General features: G+C 46.9%; 1 protein-coding gene across 1 annotated transcript in view; it reads right to left on the minus strand.

The window, feature by feature from the left end:
* Window positions 1-2,456: 2,456 nt before the first annotated feature.
* GPR182 (G protein-coupled receptor 182) overlaps window positions 2,457-19,724 on the minus strand; it is a 33,430-nt gene continuing 16,162 nt past the window's right edge. The window contains exon 2 of the mRNA XM_073670179.1: window positions 2,457-4,358. Within this exon, the coding sequence (XP_073526280.1) occupies window positions 3,251-4,339 (1,089 nt within the window). The 5' untranslated portion in view covers window positions 4,340-4,358 and the 3' untranslated portion in view covers window positions 2,457-3,250. The remainder of the gene's footprint in view (window positions 4,359-19,724) is intronic.

The following is a 19,724-nucleotide window of genomic DNA, read 5'->3' on the forward strand; positions in this document are numbered from 1 at the left end:
GGGTCATCATGACAACATCTGGGAGCCGCCGCAGACATCGCTGGACGCTGGAGAGGAGGTGAGTACCGGCGCTTACCTCCCTCCTTGCCCCTGCAATGTTGCGATCGACTTCGATCGCAGCATTGAGGGGGTTAATGTGCTGGGAGCGGTGCGGGACCGCTCCTGGCGCATAGCACTGGGTGTCAGCTGTGACAATCAGCTGACACCCGGCGGCGATCGCCCCGCACCGCTTATCTGCGGGCGCGATCGCATTATGTGTAATAGTACGTAGCTGGTCCATAAGTCCCAGTGTGCAGCTACGTACTATTACTGACTTGGTCGGAAAAGGGTTAAATTAGTGACAAAATGTACAATTTAGGGAGCAAGGTTGAAATTGCTGGACCCAGGTCTGTATTCAACCTATGTAACTATGTAAATTTTTAGTTTTTTGATCCCATAAATTTAATCTATGCCTATATTTTTCTCACTTCACTTCAACTCAGACTATTTAGCGCTGCACACAAATTGGATTACAAAAATATTTAAACACAGGTTATAATGTAAAAAAAAATAGGTAAAAAGCAAAGGGGGGTGAATAACTTTGCAAGCCACTGCATATATCAGTTTACTGGGTGCAGTAGTTGTACACACAATCAGAGTTCTTAGATGTAGCAGAGCTCAGAAAGCTAGTCCCACCCACACCACTGAGTTACAGCTTTCTGTGTACATTTTCTTTTGAAAATAAGCTGCTTATCAGAGGAGGGGGTGGAATTGGACATCTTGGCATCAGGAAGCTAGTCTGTGCAGTGATAATGTCCTGGTGATAAAACATTCAGGGTATGTGCAGTCCATCCGGAGCTGGCTGCGGCCCCGAGGCTGCGGAGGAGCCGCCTCCGGCTTCCACTCATTATGCACATGATCCCCGGCCTCTTTTTTTTTTTCTCACAGATGGGCTTTCCCCATAGAGATTAGTTCTATGTGGAAAGCCCGCATGCGGACCCACAGGAGAAATAGACATGCTGTTGTCTGGAAAGGCGCGCATGTCTGTTTCCGTGGGTGTGCCGCAGACGCATAGTGGACATGGGATTTGTATAATTCCCATCCACTATGCTGTAACATCTGGCCACTGCGGATTGCACGCAGCGCACTTGCGCTGCATCCAATCTGCAGCGAACACTGATCGTGTGCACATACCCTCACTGTATGGAAACAACAGCACACAGTCTAATAAGGGAGAAATTTCTGCCTTGGCACAGTGTACACAGAAAGCTGCCAATCAGTGATGGGGAAGATTATACAGACTGGTAGATCTGCAGGAGATAAAACAATTTTTAATCAAAACTGCTACAAGCAGCCTAGTAAGTGACACAGGGCTGGAGTCAGGGTCTGTTCCCCTAAATCATGCTGCTTTTAGATGGGATAGCAAAAACCTGGTGATAGATTTTCTTTAATCTTACAACTATTAAAAATATGTAATTCCAAAGTTAGCAATTTAGGATGAAGTTTGAAGGAAACTAAGAAAGATCATATAAAGACAAAATTCAAAAAATGTTTTCCATATTTTTAATGAAAATACAGTTTACATATATGATACAGGTATTTGATAAAAAAGTTCATTATTTACAACTGATTTCTTGGATGTTAGAGTTATTTTCTGAGTTGATAAATATGTCTAACTACATCAAATTAATATTTACATTAATTACCTTTTACAATGTTTAGTAGGTGCACTTAGAGCACACCTGTCAGCAGGATTGTGCTTAGTAAACTACATACACTGTCAGGTGGGCGCCGTTACACTGAGTAAAATGATACATTTGATGATTAAATCCATCCAGTGGTTCTTTTATAATCTTTAGTTTCAGTTCTGCCATAATGATATGCATGTGCTCTTGTGCTCTGCTTCTGTATTCATGTATTCCTATCTCTGGCCTCTGACAGGTCACTGTGCTTTCAGTGACCTGCCTACTATTTTAAATACTGACTGTGCAAAATGGCCGCCCGATGCCCGCACATACGCAGTAGCATTTTTCGTTTGCCGAGAGATACCACTGCGCACGCGCGGGCTCCATTTTGCTTTTGGAAAAAGAGTGTGGGTGCAGCAATATGGCGCTGCGCATGCGCAGTAGCATTTCGGCAGTTGAAAAATGCTACTGCGCAAGCACGGGCGGCGGAGTCCATATTGCTGCAGGCAAGTTTCTTTTTACTGTAACAAAATGGCGCGTGTGCAGTAGCATCAGCTACTGAAAGATGCACTGGCGCCGGGCGGCCATTTTGGCATATGTAAATTTCACTTGGGCAGAGAAATTACACAGTCAGTATTTAAAATAGTAGGCAGGTCACTGAAAGTACAGTGACCTGTCAGAGGCCAGAGATCGGAAGACATGAATACAGAAGCAGAGCACATGCATATCATTATGGCAGAACTGAAACTAAAGATTATAAAAGAACCCTGGATGGATTTCATCATCAAAGGTATCATTTTACTCAGTGTAACGGCGCCCACAGTGTATGTAGTTTACTAAGCACAATCCTGCTGACAGGTACGCTTTAAAGAGGATCTGTCACTTGCCATAAATATGTAATTTTCTTTACTTGCTGTAAAACTACTGTTCTCTTGAATCTGATGTCTTTTCAATTGTTCCTGCACCTATTCTTCTGGGATATAGCTCCCACCTCCCGTATGTAAATCTATTCTTGTTTTCCATATGGGCATGGTCTTTAGCTATTCTCCAGTGATGGCTTCCTGTTGACCATGCCCAGTTGACTAAGGAGGCTAGACTTATATAAAGGATAGGGGCCATTTCTCAGAAATGAAGGTGCGGGAACAAAAAATAAAGAATGCCAGATACAGAAGAAAAACAACATTTCCAAAGGATAAAAAAAAGTCACATATTTATGACATGTCAGAGACCTTTAAACATAGTATAACACAAGTTGATCTGTGGATAGCTTTTGAGTTATTATTTTTCATAGTTTGGTTGGAATACATTTTAAAAGGGTTGTTTCATCTCGCCAACCTTTTCCCACATGCCCTGTTTTGGAATATGAACGTTATGTAGAGGATGGGGCATCTACTTGGGACCCCTTATATGGTTCTAGCAGAGCATCACTAACCTGTATTATATGGCAATTATTTGCCAAAGAACAGAGTGGACTAATGATTTTGGATTACACAGGCATAGAACCTCTTAACAGGAGTGTATATGGTATACTAAAGAGGAACTGCCTGTTAGGAGCTATAAATTTATTACTTAGGCTAAGCTTAATACTACATGACTTTATCTTCTGAGACATTGATTACATTTGTCAAAACTGCAGGTTCAGCGGTTATTACAACAGAATGATCTGTGGTAGATGTAGATTGTTCAGCATGGTTGCCATTACCTTGTTTTTCCTTAGGAATGTACTTAACTACTGCATTAATAAATCTGCCTCTGAAATCCTTACTAAAAACATTGTAAAGAATTGGATTAGCCATACAGTGAAACAGTGAAATACAGTCAATGATATCATAGAGGAAATAAAGAACGGCAGTCGCATGGCAGTTCAGATAAATGTAGCTTCCATGGAGAACTAGAGTAATCTGAGTAGAATGGTACGGAAGCCAGCTGAGTAAGAACGTCAATATATAGGCATAGATAAGCCGACAGTGTCTATTGCTTTCCGGTCTTCTAGATTTCCTAATGTGACAAGCTGTCATCACGTTGAAGATAAGGATTATAAAGAAAGGTATCAGGAATCCAAGAACAATTGTCATTAGGGTAACAGCCAGCGCCCACTCATCGTAAGTCTCAAATGGGGCCATAAACATACACTCGGGGTCTATGATATCCACCAATTGCATATGGATGACTTCTGGTATAGGTAATATGGCGGATATTACCCAGATGCCAATGCAAAGAGCTTTACGGATTTTTTGCTGGTTTTGCTGCCAGAAAACCGAGGAAGAGGTTATAGTCAAGTAACGGTCCACACTTAGAGCAGTAAGGAAGTAAATGCTACTGAACATGTTTGCAAAATAGAAGTAATGAGTAAATTTGCACAGGAATTTTCCCCACAGCCACGTGTAATCCAACATTGCCTCTAACATCCAAAAAGGTAAGGAAAAGACCACCCCAAGGTCAGCCACTGCCATGTTGAGGATGTAGAGATTAATAGAGCTTTTTCTTCTTCTTGATTGCCAGTTGACCCATACTACTAGCAGATTTCCAGCCAGTCCGAGAACAAATGTAACAAGGTAGAGAATGAAGAGGAAGATCTTCTTTACACCTTCATCCAAGTCAACCGCACAGAGAGAAAATGAGGAATTAAGAAAATGTAGAAGCTCTGTAAAGTTGTGAACATTTTCCTCAGCCATTGGAAGTAAAGACAAAAGCCTATAAGAAAACAAAATTGTTTAGCAATTTGGCCCGAAAGTTAAATTAATGTAAAATGATCCATAATCATTTCTTTCTAGAACTCTGTGAACTTTACTTATTTCCTGTTGTTTGTATAGTAGAAACATCTGCACAATTTAATTTCCGTACACACATTTGGGACATAGTTTTTTCATGACACTAATTAACAGAGTTGAGCAAAAAGATTTGAAGTACCCTGAGTACAGACATTGATGCCAGACAAATGTCAGTGCAAACTCCTGTGACTGGCACTTTAATGTCAGCATTACGGGCATTTGGGAATTACCAGGTCCCCGCATTCAAGTACCAGGCAAGGAAGTTCGCACTGACCTGGTCTGGGTCAAAATGAGTACTAAGGTCCTGCAAAGCTTTTTTAATAATAATAATCTTTATTTATATAGTGCCAACATATTCCGCAGCGCTTAACAATTCACAGGTTCATATACAACAGTCATAAGTAACATAGCTAAAGATAATACAATAATTACAGCAAAAATAATGACGACCCTGCTCGTAAGAGCTTACGATCTACAATGAGGTGGGGGTGACACAAAGTACAATGGCTTATTTACAAGGATGGTCCAGTCATCTTGAGGGGGATGAGGGATAGATAAAGGCTGCATGAGCTCATCACCAGCCAGTATCTATAGTGCTTTTTGGTTCGGTGGAGAGTTATGTTTAGAGAAATAAGGGATGGGCTATAAGAAGATAAAAGGACTTCCATTAGGGAAGGTGATAGGCTGCCCTAAACAGGTGTGTTTTTAGTGAGCGCCTAAAACTGTGTAAGTTGTGCTTCATCCTAATTTATTGGGGTAGAGCATTCCAAAGAATAGGTGCAGCTCGGGAGAAGTCTTGAAGCCGGGAGTGGGAGGTACGAATTAGTTCGGATGTTAGTCGAAAGTCGCTTGTGGAGCGTAGAGAACGGGTAGGCCGATAAACAGAAATGAGGGAAGAGATGTACGAGGGTGCCACACTGTGGAGAGCTTTGTGGGTGAGAACAAGCAATTTAAATTGGATCCTATAATTCATGGGCAGCCAGTGCAATGACTGGCACAGAGCAGAGGAGTCTGAGTAATGGTTATCCAAATAGATGACCCTGGCTGCAGCATTAAGGATGGACTGGAGGGGGGAAAGTCAAGTGAGGGAGAGGCCAATTTATAGAGAGTTACAGTAGTCAATGCAGGAGTAGATCAGGGCAACAGTGAGGGTTTTTGTTGTTTCCAAGGTGAGAAAGGGGCAGATTCTAGAGATGTTCTTCAGGTGCAAGCGACAAGAGCGGGCAAGAGATTGTATGTGGAAGGTGAAGGAGAGATTGGTGTCAAACACAACGCCCAGACAACGCGCCTGCTGGGTCGGCATTATTGTGGTGCCACACACGGCGAGAGAGATGTTAAATTTAGAGAGGTGAGTAGACGTCGGGAGCAGAAGTTGTTCAGTTTTGGAAAGGTTGAGTTTCAGGTAGAGAGTGGACATGATGTTAGAAACTGCGGCCAGACAGTCACTGGTGTTCTGTAGTACAGTGAGGGTAAAGTCAGGGGATGAGGTGTATAGTTGAGTGTCATCAGCATAAAGATGGTGCTGCAAACCAAATTTGCTGATGGTCTGTCCAATTGGGGCTGTGTAGAGAGAGAAGAGAAGAGGGCCAAGGACAGAACCCTGAGGAACCCCAATAGTGAGAGGAAGGGGGGAAGAAGTGGAGCTAGCGAACGATACACTGAAAGAGCGATCAGATAAGTAGGAGGAGAACAAGGAGAGAGCAGTGTCCTTTATGCAGATTGAGTGGAGCATAGAGAGTAGGAGGTGGTGGTCAACGGTGTCAAAGGCTGCAGAGAGGTCAAGAAGAATGAGCAGAGAGTGGTCACCATTATGTTTTGCTGTCAGAAGGTCATTGGTTACTTTGATGAGTGCAGTTTCTGTAGAATGTGTAGCATCGGTGTCTCTGCTCCCTGCTAGGCAGAGACGCCGTTCCCCTCACCTCTCTGCTCCGTACTCGGCGTCCTCCTCCCGCGCTGCTGGCAGCGCGCGCTGCTTCCCAGGCACTGTGCTTAGGGCGCGCGCGCGCGCTCCCTCTCTCTTAAAGGGGCCGCACGCGCCGTCCTAAGGAGTCCCCGGCCAATTGCCGGAGGATCTCCCATATATAAGGCACCTCCTCCAAAATGGAGGTGCCCGAGCAAAGTTGATTGCACTGTGTCTTCCTGTGCTTCAGCCCTCAGGTCCCGCTGCTAGCCTGACTTCTCGTCCTGCCTGCCAGCCTATTATCCGCCAGTTACCTGCCTGTTACCTGCCTTGGCTATCTATCTGTCCGCTCACCTGGGAGCGTCCGCCAGTTACCTGCCTGTTACCTGCCTCGTCTGTCAGCCCGCTCACCTGGGAGTGCCCGCCAGTTACCTGTCAGTTATCCACCTCGTTTGTCTGCCCGCTCTCCTGGGAGCACCTGCTTGCTTTCTGCCAGCCTGCCTGGACCTCCTGCCTGTCTACACGGAGACTGTCCCCGTCACTTGCCGTGACCACCTGCCTGTCTACCCAGAGACTGTCCCCGTCACTTGCTGTGACCACCTGCCTGCTTACCCAGAGACTGTCCCCGTCACTTGCCGTGACCACCTGCCTGCTTACCCAGAGACTGTCCCCGTCACTTGCTGTGACTACCTGCTTGCCTTCCCTAGGAGTCACCCGCTTCCTTACAAGGACTTCCCCTTTGTATTGCAGCTCAGAGGTTCCACCTCCCGGTCCTGTTACAGTTTGCTCGGGCCATGGAACCCGGTGGCACCCAAGCTCCCTCACTCTCGGACCTATGCCATGAACTATCCCGTCAGAGGTCCCAACAGGAGTCCATCCTGAGTCACCTGCGTAGTGTTAACTCCCGCCTGGATACACTGACTGCCTCATCGGGAGCTGCTTCCACTCGCACAACTACTACCCCGGCAGCGTCGCTGCCCATCAATACCATGGCATCCCTTCCCGGTCCCCGCCTTTCCGCCCCGCCTCGTTTTGGTGGAGACCCCGGCCTGGCACGGGCTTCATTAACCAGTGCACCCTGCACTTCGAATTTTGGCACACCAGTTCACCACCGACCGGGCCAAGGTGGCCTTCATCATGTCCCATCTCACTGGGGAGGCACTGGCCTGGCTAAATCCTCTATAGGAGAGAGGAGACCCCCTGGTGTCCAACTTGCCAGCCCTTCTCATGGCTTTCCGGAAAGTCTTTGACGAACCAGGACGAAAGACCTCTTCTGCCTCCTCTCTGCTACGCCTCCGCCAAGGGAGTCTCACCGTGGGCCAATATGCCATACGGTTCCGTACCCTTGCTTCCGAGCTTGCCTGGGATAACGAGGCACTGGTGTCCATCTTCTGGGAGGGCCTATCTGGCCGGATTAAAGATGAACTTGCCGGTCGGGACATTCCAACCACCCTGGATGACTTGGTGACACTTGCCACCCGGATTGACATCCGGTTCCAGGAGCGTACCAAAGAGGTCACCCGTGAAAGGAAGTTTCCCCGTCTTGCTCCTACTTTCCAGAGACTCGTCTCTTCATCTGTAACTCCCCGGGCGCACTCGCCAGAGCCCATGCAGGTCGACCAGACCAAGATGGTCAAAACCCGTCAAGAGTCACGCCGTGCCGAGGGGAGCTGTTTCTACTGTGGCAGTAAGGAGCACCGGATCCGTTCCTGCCCGGAGAGGCCGGGAAACGCCTGTGTCTAGGATCGCTCAGAGAGGTCGTCCTAGACCAGAGTAAACCCTCTCCATCTCTGATGCTGTCGGTCTCTATCATCTGCAGGGAGAACCGTTACTTTGAACTAGCTCAACTTGATTCTGGAGCTGCCGGAAATCTCATTTCTCAGTCCTTGGTAGAGAAATACCGCATTCCCACAAATCTCTGGCTGAACCCTTATCTGTCGCCTCCGTGGATGGGGGCCTCTTACCGCAAACCATCCAACTCATCACCAAACCCATAACTCTGCAGGTGGGAATGCTGCACTTTGAGAGCATCTTCTTCCATGTTCTACCTGGACTCTCTCACGCCCTTTTGTTAGGCTTACCTTGGCTCCAGAGACATGCACCCATGCTGAATTGGCAGACCGGAGAAGTCCTACGTTGGGGGCAGGACTGCCATAAGACTTGTTTAGTTCCTGTTCGTCCTGCTCATCCCTCTCCTTCTCATCCCTCTCCTTCTCCAGCCAATCTACCCGGCCTACCGGTCCCTTAATGGTCTTATGCTGATGTTTTCAACAAGAAAGAAGCAGAGACATTACCCCCTCATAGACCATACGATTGCCCAATCGACCTGGTACCCGGCGGGAGCAGGCTTCTTCTTCGTTAAAAAAAAGGGATGGTTCACTCCGTCCCTGTATTGACTATAGAGGTCTTAACCGGATCACGGTGAAGAATAAATACCCCCTTCCGCCCATTCCTGAACTATTTGACCATCTGAGGGGTGCCAGAATCTTCACCAAGCTGGATCTCCGTGGGGCGTATAACCTGCTCCGTATCCGTCGGGGGGATGAATGGAAGACGGCATTCAACACCTGGGACGGCCACTATGAATACCTCGTAATGCCCTTCGGCCTCTGTAATGCTCCCGCCGTCTTTCAAGAGTTGGTCAATGACATCTTCCGTGACCTTCTCTACTCCTGCGTGGTGGTGTACCTGGACGACATCTTGATCTTCTCTCCGGATCTTCCCACACACCGGAGGGACGTTCGTCAAGTCCTGCTCAGGCTCAGGCAGAACCACCTCTACGCAAAATTTGAGAAGTGCCTCTTTGAGCAGACCTCTCTTCCATTTCTGGGCTACGTCATCTCCCAGACCGGCCTACGAATGGATCCTGAGAAACTTTCTGCCATCCTGAAGTGGCCCCGACCGGAGGGGTTGAAGGCTATTCAGCGGTTCCTGGGCTTCGCCAACTACTACCTCCTCTTCATTCCGCACTTCTCTTCCCGGACTGCCCCTATCTCCGCGCTCACCCGTAAGGGCGCTAGTCCCAAAGAATGGCCGCCCAAGGCAGAGGAGGCCTTCCTTTCTTTGAAGCAAGCTTTCTCCTCCACTTCTGTGCTGCACCGTCCGGACTGCAACAAACAATTCTTCTTAGAAGTAGATGCTTCCTCCTCCGGAGCCGGAGCAGTACTCACCCAAAAGTCGTCATCCGGGAGAATGGTAACCTGCAGCTTCTTCTCCAAACTCTTCTCCTCGTCTGAGCGCAATTATTCTATAGGAGACCGAGAATTGTTAGCCGTTAAGTTGGCACTGGAGGAGTGGCGTTACTTGCTCGAGGGGGCTCTTCATCCGGTAATAATTTATACGGACCACAAAAACTTGGCTTACCTCCAGAGTGCCCAAAGACTTAACCCGCGCCAGGCCCGGTGGTCCTTGTTCTTCGCCCGCTTTGATTTCATTCTTCATTTCCGCCCGGCAGACAAAAATATCAAAGCCGATGCCTTGTCCCGATCCTTTCTGTCCTCCGATCTTGAGGAGGAGCCAAAGCACATCATCGACCCTGCCAAGGTAATGCAGGTGGCGCCCGTGGATTAGAATCGTCTTCCACCCGGTAAGGCGTTCGTGACAGTACCTGATCGTGAGAAGGTTCTGCACTGGGGACATTCGTCTAAGCTAGCCAGCCATGCTGGCCAAAAGAAGACCCTCCAGCTTATTACCCGGCATTACTGGTGGCCTACCCTGCGCAAGGAGGTAATAGACTTTGTCTCGGCCTGTGTGTCCTGCGCTCGCAACAAGGTTCCTAGACATCTGCCAGCCGGCCGCCTTCTGCCTCTTCCTGTACCTGCTGCCCCGTGGCAGCATATAGCCATGGACTTTATAACGGATCTCCCTGTCTCTGCTGGTTGTACGGTCATTTGGGTGGTCGCAAATCAACCCGGTGGCCCATAATTGAAACTCCCGGCCAACTTGCGGATCCCCAACTCCTTCCATGTATCTCTCCTCAAACCCGTGGTACTTAACTATTTTTCCAAGTCTACAGGTACGCCTCCTGCTCCGGTCTCCGCTGAAGACGGGTTTGAGGTAGAGAGCATTCTGGCCATCAAGAGGGTAAGAGGAAAGACCTTTTTTCTAGTGGATTGGAAGGGGTTTGGTCCTGAGGAGAGAACATGGGAGCCCCGGGAGAACATCCATGCCCCGCTCATCCTTGATAAATTTCTCTCTGGCCTAAGAAAGGGGGGGCCTAAAGGGGGGGGTACTGTAGCATCGGCGTCTCTGCCCCCTGCTAGGCAGAGACGCCGTTCCCCTCACCTCTCTGCTCCGTGCTCGGCGTGCTCCTCCCACGCTGCTTCCCAGGCACTGTGCTTAGGGCGCGCACGTGCGCGCTCCTTCTCTCTTAAAGGGGCCGCACGCGCCGTCCTAAGGAGTCCCCGGCCAATTGCCGGAGGATCTCCCATATATAAGGCACCTCCTCCAAAATGGAGGTGCCCGAGCAAAGTTGTTTGCACTGTGTCTTCCTGTGCTTCAGCCCTCAGGTCCCTCTGCTAGCCTGACTTCTCGTCCTGCCTGTCAGCCTGTTATCCTCCAGTTACCTGCCTGTTACCTGCCTTGGCTATCTGTCCGCTCACCTGGGAGCGTCCGCCAGTTACCTGCCTGTTACCTGCCTCGTCTGTCAGCCCGCTCACCTGGGAGCGCCCGCCAGTTAACTGTCAGTTATCCGCCTCGTCTGTCTGCCCGCTCTCCTGGGAGCACCTGCTTGCTTTCTACCTCCTGCCTGTCTACCCAGAGACTGTCCCCTTCACTTGCGGTGACCACCTGCCTGTCTACCCAGAGACTGTCCCCGTCACTTGCCGTGACCACCTGCCTGTCTACCGAGAGACTGTCCCCGTCACTTGCTGTGACCACCTGCCTGCTTACCCAGAGACTGTCCACATCACTTGCCGTGACCACCTGCCTGCTTACCCAAAGACTGTCCCCGTCACTTGCTGTAACTACCTGCTTGCCTTCCCTGGGAGTCACTCGCTTCCTTACAAGGACTTCCCCTTTGTATTGCAGCTCAGAGGTTCCACCTCCCGGTCCCGTTACAGAATGTAGGGGACGGAAGCCGGACTGTGATGGGTCTAGAAGAGAGTGAGTGGAGAGGTAACTGGTAAGGCGGGAGTAGACCTGGCGCTCCAAGAGTTTAGAGATGAAGGGAAGATTGGAGACTGGTCTGTAGTTGTTTGTGCAGGAAGGGTCAAGAGAGGGCTTTTTTAATAATGAAGTAATAATGGAGTGTTTGGAGGAGGAGAGGAAGATACCAGAAGAGAGAGAGAGGTTGAAGATTTTAGTTAGGTGAGTAGTGACGACTGAAGAAAGAGACTGGAGTAGATGTGAGGGGATGGGGTCAGTGGTGCATGTAGTGGGATGAGAAGAAGAGAGGAGCCTGGAGACTTTGTCTTCTGTGACTGGGTCAAATGTGGAGAGTGATCCAGAGGGGATGTGGGGGGGGGGGTGGGAGTCACGGCACTTGGTGGCTGGGAGCTGATTTCCTGATGGATGGTGTCTATTTTCTCTGTGAAGTAGGGGGCCAAGTCCTCGGCACAAATGTCTGTGGTGGGGGCCTCTGCTTTAGGACTGAGGAGGGAGTGAAAGGTATCGAAGAGTTTTTTGGGGTTGTTGGATAGTGAGGAGATCAGGTTGGTGAAGTAGGTCTGTTTGGCGAGGTGAAGGGTAGAGTTATATGTTTTCAACATAAATTTGTAGTGGATAAAGTTTTCTAGTGTGAGAGTTTTCCTCAATAGGCGTTCGGCACTTCTAGAGCAACGCTGGAGAAATCCGGTTTGCGGTGTGAGCCAGGGCTGTTTTACTCTGTGTTTAGAGGTTCTGAGGGTGAGGGGCGCTACTTGGTCCAGTGTGCTTCTAAGCGTGTCATTGTAGTGGTTTACAGCCAGATCAGGACAGGAAAAAGAGGAGATTAGGGACAGTGATGAGTGAAGGGAGTCTGTAAGTGTATGAGGGTTAATGGCATGTAGATTTCTGAATGTGTGATAGGTAGGAGTGTGCTGGGGTGGGCGAGGATTTGTGAGCGTGAAGGAGAGAATGTTATGATCAGAGAGGGGAAGAGGGGAGTTATTTAGGTGGGGGATTGAACTAAGCCGGACAAAGACGAGATCAAGGGTGTTTCCATCTTTATGTGTCTCAAAGGTTGAAAGCTGTGAGAGGCCAAGAGAAGTGGTTAAAGATAGAAGCTGGGATGCGGATGAGGAGGTGGGGCTGTTTATGGGGATGTTGAAGTCTCCCAGGATAAGGGTTGGTAAATCTGAGGACATGAAGTGCGGCAGCCAAGCAGAAAAATTGTCAAGGAACTGGGTGGGTGAGCCTGGGGGATGGTATACGACCGCTACTCTGAGGGAGAGGGGATGGAAGAGCCTGATGGTGTGGACCTCAAAAGAATGAGAGTGATGGTACAGGGGGGATGACCTGGAAGGTGCAATGTGGGGACACAGGAGTATGCCGACCCCACCACCAAGTCTGTTCGCAGGTCTCGGGGAATGGGAAAAATGCAAGCCGCCATGAGAAATAGCGGCACTAGAGACAGTGTCAGAATCCTGGATCCAGGTTTCAGTGTTGGCCAGCAGATTGAGAGAGTTGGTCAGAAAGTAATTGTGCAGGAAAGGAAGCTTGTTGCATACAGACTGTGGATTCCACAGTGCGCAATTGAAGGAGGGAGATGAAGGAGTACAGCCGATGTTAATAAGGTTAGCAGGGTTTTGATGTGAGGTAAGAGAGAGGTTAAAGTTGGAGTGTGGTCCGGGGTTAGGAAAGATATCCCCTTAAATGAGTAGTAGCAGTAAAAAGAGAAAGAGCAGATAGTTTTTGGATTTGCGACATGGTTTCTTGTGCAATACCTTTGGATGAGAAAGAGTTAGATTTTTCAGGAAGTTCAGAAGAGCATGGGAGCTGTACATGGGAGAGGGAAGGAGAGAGGGGCAGATATGGATGAGTGGTGATAGAGGGGGGATAGGGCAGTGAATGTGGATGAAAAATGCACTCAGGAATATGGACGCAGGAATAAAATACATAGCAGAGAGTACAAAGTGTGGGTTACCTGACTCCTGCCCTGAATGACTGCCATTGAAATGACTGTCACACAATTGTCGAATAGGACACTTTGCTGAAGAGGACTAATTTCTTCCAATTAACTTATGTGCGTGGATTTGAAATGAGGAGAATATACAAATTCCATTCTGTTGTTGCCTTTGTTGGTTGAGACCTCAGGAAATCAGTGCTGATCAATCCCCTGAGGAAGCAACATCTTTTGTACGCCAAACACGCATTGGGGACCATATATTATTGGGAACCACACCTGGTGCAAGATATTAGGAGCAAGAGCCCATAGCCATAACATATATATATGTAGGCAATGGTTGGGGATTGGATTATCTTTTTGACATTGTGTCTATTATTTATAATAGTGTTCTTTTCCCCTACACTTGGCATTTTACTTTGCCTATGGATGTATTATTTATTTATAATTGGGCTGTAGAACTATGCAGTCAGTTATACACAAGAGCCAATTTTGTTACATATATGTTTTGGCGGTACAATTTGAGATCTGTATACTTATCTGACCATTGTGTCTATTATCTGTATATTCTCTATGTACCTATTTAACCTTTGGTTGCCAGTGTACTGGTATTCGTCTTTTGATATATTGTCTTTAATGTCATGTAGATTTACACATTTGTATTTCCAAATAAAAGTTGTATGCTTTTAGTCAGTAAACTCCTTGTTTTTCTCCTTGCATAACTGATACATTAAGGTGTTTTTACCAGAATACTGGTGTAAAACACATTGAAATGCGGCAACATTTTTGCGCGACTCAGTTGTGCCAAAAAATTGTGAGTTTCTTAACTTCAGCTTCAGACGGCTCTTCAAAAGTGGGTAGAGGTGGGGCGGGACAGCGTGCCAAAGCCCCTGCAATAAATTATGCAAAAGTTTCTGGCGTAAATTACGCCTGAAATACTACTCCAGTCCTGCAAGCCCATCATTAAGATTGTTTGTACAAAACACCCGTCTTAATGAATCGGGTCCATATGCACAGTATGAATTGTATGTATTGGGATGTAAAGTGACAATAGATCTACAGTGGGTACGGAAAGTATTCACACCCCTTTAAATTTTTCACTCTTTGCTTCATTGCAGCCATTTGGTAAATTCCAAAAAGTTAATTTTTTTTCTCATTAAAGTATACTCTGCACCCCATCTTGACTGAAAAAAAACAGAAATGTAGAAATTTTTGTAAATTTATTAAAAAAGAAAAACTGAAATATCACATGGTCATAAGTATTCAGACCCTTTGCTCAGTATTGAGTAGAAGCACCCTTTTGCGCTAGTACAGCCATGAGTCTTCTTGGGAATGATGCCATAAGTTTTTCACACCAGGATTTGGGGATCCTCTGCCATTCTTCTTTGCAGATCCTCTCCAGTTCCATCAGGTTGGATGGTGAACGTTGTGGACAGCCATTTTCAGGTCTCTCCAAAGATGCTCAATTGGGTATAGGTCAGTGCTCTGGCTGGGCCGGTCAAGAATGGTGACAGAGTTGTTCTGAAGCCACTCCTTTGTTCTTTTAGCTGTGTGCTTAGGGTCATTGTCTTGTTGGAAGGTGAACCTTCGGCCAAGTCTGAGGTCCAGAACACTCTGGAAGAGGTTTTCATCCAGGATATCTCTGTACTTGGCCGCATTCATGTTTCCTTCAATTGCAACTGTTAGAACCCTCCTGTTTGTTTTTTCCATCTTGTGTTTGTGGTCACGTGACCATCTGCCTTTATATTCCAGCTCCGCCCTTTCGGCTGTGCTGGACTTCAGTGTTTGACTGTTTCTCTAGCCAGATGCTTCTGTGTAGTGATGAGCGAGCACTAAAATACTCGGGTGCTCGAAGCTCGGGTCGAGCACATTGGAATACTCGGGTGCTTGACCCGAGCAATGAGCCCAATGTAAGTCTAGGGGAAGCTCGAGCATTTTTCTGGTGGTCCCCCCCGGCGGTCAGCAGAAGGTCAAAAATTGCCCAGATCGATGGGAATAGTGCTCAATTTAAAGTCAGGCAGGCAGAATTTATAGGCAGACAGGCAGGCAGGGTATATAGGAGGGTGCATGAAAAACATAGCAGGGCACTTGGAACACACTAGTGCCCTCCGATTTTCATGCGGCCGTCTCTTTAAAAAAGCCAGCCGGCAATTCATCAGCGGCATACATCGGTACCCGACAATTTAGAACAGAAAGAATAGAGCATCACACATAGATTAGATAGATAGAAACATGTCAGTCACATATATAATAAGTACAGTGACAGTGTTGGTTACTGTACTTGTCATTTAGTGTTAAAATCAAGGATTTATTAAAAAAAAAATTGGCGTGGGGTTCCCCGTAATTTTAGTCTCTAACAGAGGTTAAGCAGATGGCTGAGGCAGATGTTTGAAGCCTGGGAAGGGGGTAATACCCACGGAGATTCCCAGGCTACTAATATCAGCCCCCAGCTGAATACCTAGCCTTTACTAGCTATTAAAATGGGGGACCCCAAAAAAAAATTACGTGGGGTCCCCCTATTTTAATAGCTAGCAAAGGCTAGGAAGACAGCTGGGGGCTGATATTAATAGCCCAGGAAGGGTGCCATGAATATTGGCCCCCTCCCAGGCTAGAAACACCAGCCGTCAGCCGCCCCAGAAATGGCGCATCCATAGGATGTGCCAATTCTGGCACTTAGCCTCGCTCTTCCCACTGCCCTGTAGCGGTGGCAGTGGGGTAATAGGGTTGGGGTTGATGTCAGCTCATAATGCCAGCTGACATCAAGCCCAGGTTAGTAATCGAGAGGCGTCTATAAGACACCCCCATTACTAACCCCATAGTGAAAGTTAAAAAAAAAAACACAAACACCCAGAATAAAGTCCTTTAATTGAAATAAAGACACAATTCTTTAATGTTCTAAATTAAACTCTACTTACCGTCACGCCCATTCCAGCTGAAGCCAACGATCTCCTGCAATAAAAGTAAAATAATAAACCAACCTCATCCTTACCTTTCCATGGTTCCCAGGATGGCTTCAGCTCTGCTACATTGACATGACAGGCTGGATCGCAGGAGAACGCTGCCATCCAGCTTGCCATGCCGCAGACACTGAGAAGCTCCTCAGTGAAGCTCCTCAGTGTCTGGCTGTGACGGCATCCAGATGAGCCGAGTTCATGTCCAATGAACTCAGCTCACCTCATGCACGTCACTGACAGCGTGGGAGAATTCTCCTGCGCATGCGGTGCCGGCAAATGACGTCACCTCTTTTGCATGAGTATTCTCCCATGCTGGGGTGGCATTGAGATGGCAGGCTGGATGGTAGCAGAACGCTGCCATCCAGCTTGTCATCCTTCAGAGACACTGCAGAGCGCAAGTGATGGAGAGCTGCAGTGATAGTTGACTTTGTGGAACTTTTTCCCATCTCCCTACTGCATCTCTGGAGCTCAGCCTCAGTTATCTTGGGGTTCTTCTTTACCTCTCTCACCAAGGCTCTTCTCCCACGATTGCTCAGTTTGGCTGGACGGCCAGGTCTGGGAAGACTTCTGGTGTTCCTAAACTTCTTCCATTTAAGGATTATGGAGGCCACTGTGCTCTTAGGAACCTTGAGTGCTGCAGAAATTCTTTTGTAACCTTGGCCAGATCTGTGCCTTACCACAATTCTGTCTCTGAGCTCCTTGGGCAGTTCCTTTGAGCTCATGATTCTCATTTGGTCTGACATGCGCTGTTAGATGTGAGGTCTTATATAGACAGGTGTGTGCCTTTCCAAATCAAATCTTATCAGTTTAATTAAACACAGCTGGACTCCAATGAAGGAGTAGAACCATCTGAAGGAAGATCATAAGGAAATGGACAGCATGTGACTTAAATATGAGTGTCTGAGCCAAGGTTCTGAATACTTATGACCATGTGATATTTCAGTTTTTCTTTTTTAATAAATTTGCAAAAATTTCTACATTTCTGTTTTTTTTCAGTCAAGATGGGGTGTAGAGTGTACTTTAACCCCTTAATAACATTTGACGTACTAATACGCGTCTGTGCCTGGGACTTAAGAGACAGACCCGTATTAGTACGTCATGGCGATCGCGCGCGCACACAGGCTGTGCGGGCGCGATCGCCGCCGGGTGCCAGCTGATTGTCACAGCTGACACCTGGTACTATGTGCAGGAAGTGGTCACGCACCGCTCCCAGTACATTAACCCCCGCGATGATGCGATCGAAGTAGATCGCAGCATTGCGGATGCAAGGGGAGGTGATCGCAGATACTCACCTCCTCTTCCGGCTTCCAGCGCTGTCTGCCGTGGCTTCCAGGATGTTGCCAGGACGACCCGATGTCGTCATGACAACATCCGGGTCACCAGACAGCAGGAAGATTTTTTGGACTTGCGCAGTGCATCTCCAAACAATCTTTTCCCTGTCCAGCGCTGACAGCCTGCATGACACAGGGATGGTGCTGCATTCCTGTGCCATGCAGGCAATCAGAGAAAAAAAAGTGAAAGTCCCATAGTGGGACAAAGTAATAAAATATAAAAACTATCAGAAAGCGAACAAAAATAAATAAATTGTAAAAATATTTAAAAAAAAATAATCCACCAAAAATAAAAATATAATGTACCCATCAATAAATATTATTATAAAAAAAAAACAAAAAAAAAACAATAAAAGTACACATATTTAGTATCGCCGCGTCCGTAACAACCTGACCTATAAAACTGTCCCACTAGTTAACCCCTTCAGTGAACACGGTAAAAAAAAAAAAAAAAAACCTGAAGCAAAAAACAATGCTTTATCACCATACTGCCAAACAAAAAATGGAATAACACGCGATCAAAAAGACAAATATAAATAAAAATGGTACCGCTGAAAATGTCATCTCGTCCCGCAAAAAACAAGCCACCATACAGCTCCATCAGCCGAAAAATAAAAAAGTTATAGCTCTCAGAATAAATCTATGCTAAGAAATAATTTTTTCTATAAAATTGCTTTTATTATGTAAAAGTGCAAAACATAGAAATACGATATAAATGCGGTACCGCTGTAAACGTACTGACCCGAAGAATAAAGCTGCCTTATCAATTTTACCACACGCGGAACAGAATAAAAAAAAACAAAAAAAAAACAATTCCTGAATTGTTGGTTTTTGTTTATTCTGCCTCCCAAAAATCGGAATAGAAAGCGATCAAAAAATGTCACGTGCATGAAAATGGCACGAATAACAACGTCAACTCATCCCGCAAAAAAAAAGCCGTCAAATGACTGTCTGCCAAAATCTGGAAAAATTATAGCTCTCAAAATATGGCGATGCAAAAACTAGATTTTACAAAAAATGCGTCTTTTAGTGTGTGACAGCTGTCAGTCATAAAAACCCCATATGATTCTGGTATTGCTATAGTCTCACCGACCCGAAGAATAAGGTCGTCTAATCACTTATACCGCATGAGGAACGGCGTAAAAAATAAACTCTCAGGTTAGGGTTGTGCTAGGGTTAGGGTTGTGCTAGGGTTAGGGTTGTGCTACGGTTAGGGTTGTGCTACGGTTAGGGCTGGGGTTGGGGTTTGGATTTTTTTCAAAAGTAAGAAAAAAAGATGACGATATGGCGACTAGTGTTGAGTGCAAGTGCTCGCTACTTGAGTTTGCATCGGGTGTTCTGGTATGCATTGAGTATTGTGGGTATTTGAGTGACATGCTCGAGTCTCCGCCCCATATGCTTCACGGCCCAAAAAACTTTGCGGAGGATTGCCTGCCATGCACGAGCGATCCCCGCATGTTTTTTTTTGGGTGTCTAATAACCGAGAAACATCCGGGCGGGGACTCGAGCATGTCACTCGAGCACACGCAGTACATGGTGCATACCTGAGTACCTAATGCAAACTCAAGTAGCGAGCACTTGCGCTCAAGACTAATGACAACTTATTCAATATGATGACCTAATGTAAACAAATTCTGTGTCGTACCTCTGGTTTCAAAATGTTCACTATACACCTTAATAAAATCCTTGAGGGGTATAGTTTCCAAAATGGGGTCACTTGTGGGGGAGCTCCACTGTTTAGGCACATTAGGGGCTCTCCAAACGCGACATGGTGTCCGCTAACAAATTGAATGGAAAATCGGCTCAAATTGTTAGCGGACGCCATGTTGCGTTTGGAGATCCCCTGCGTGCCTAAACTTTGGAGCTCCCCCACAAGTGACTCCATTTTGGAAACTAGACCACCCAAGGCACCTATCTAGATGCATAGTGAGCACTTGGAACCCTAAGGTGCTTCACAAATTGATTCGTAAAAATGGAAAAGTATTTTTTTTCCACTTTTTCATTTTTATGAATCAATTTGTGAAGCACCTGGGGGTTCCAACTGCTCACTATGCATCTAGAT

Source organism: Phyllobates terribilis, unplaced genomic scaffold (genome assembly GCF_046119375.1).
Source record: "Phyllobates terribilis strain yellow unplaced genomic scaffold, ASM4611937v1 Scaffold_2__4_contigs__length_985480577, whole genome shotgun sequence".
Classification (NCBI taxonomy): Eukaryota; Metazoa; Chordata; class Amphibia; order Anura; family Dendrobatidae; genus Phyllobates; species Phyllobates terribilis.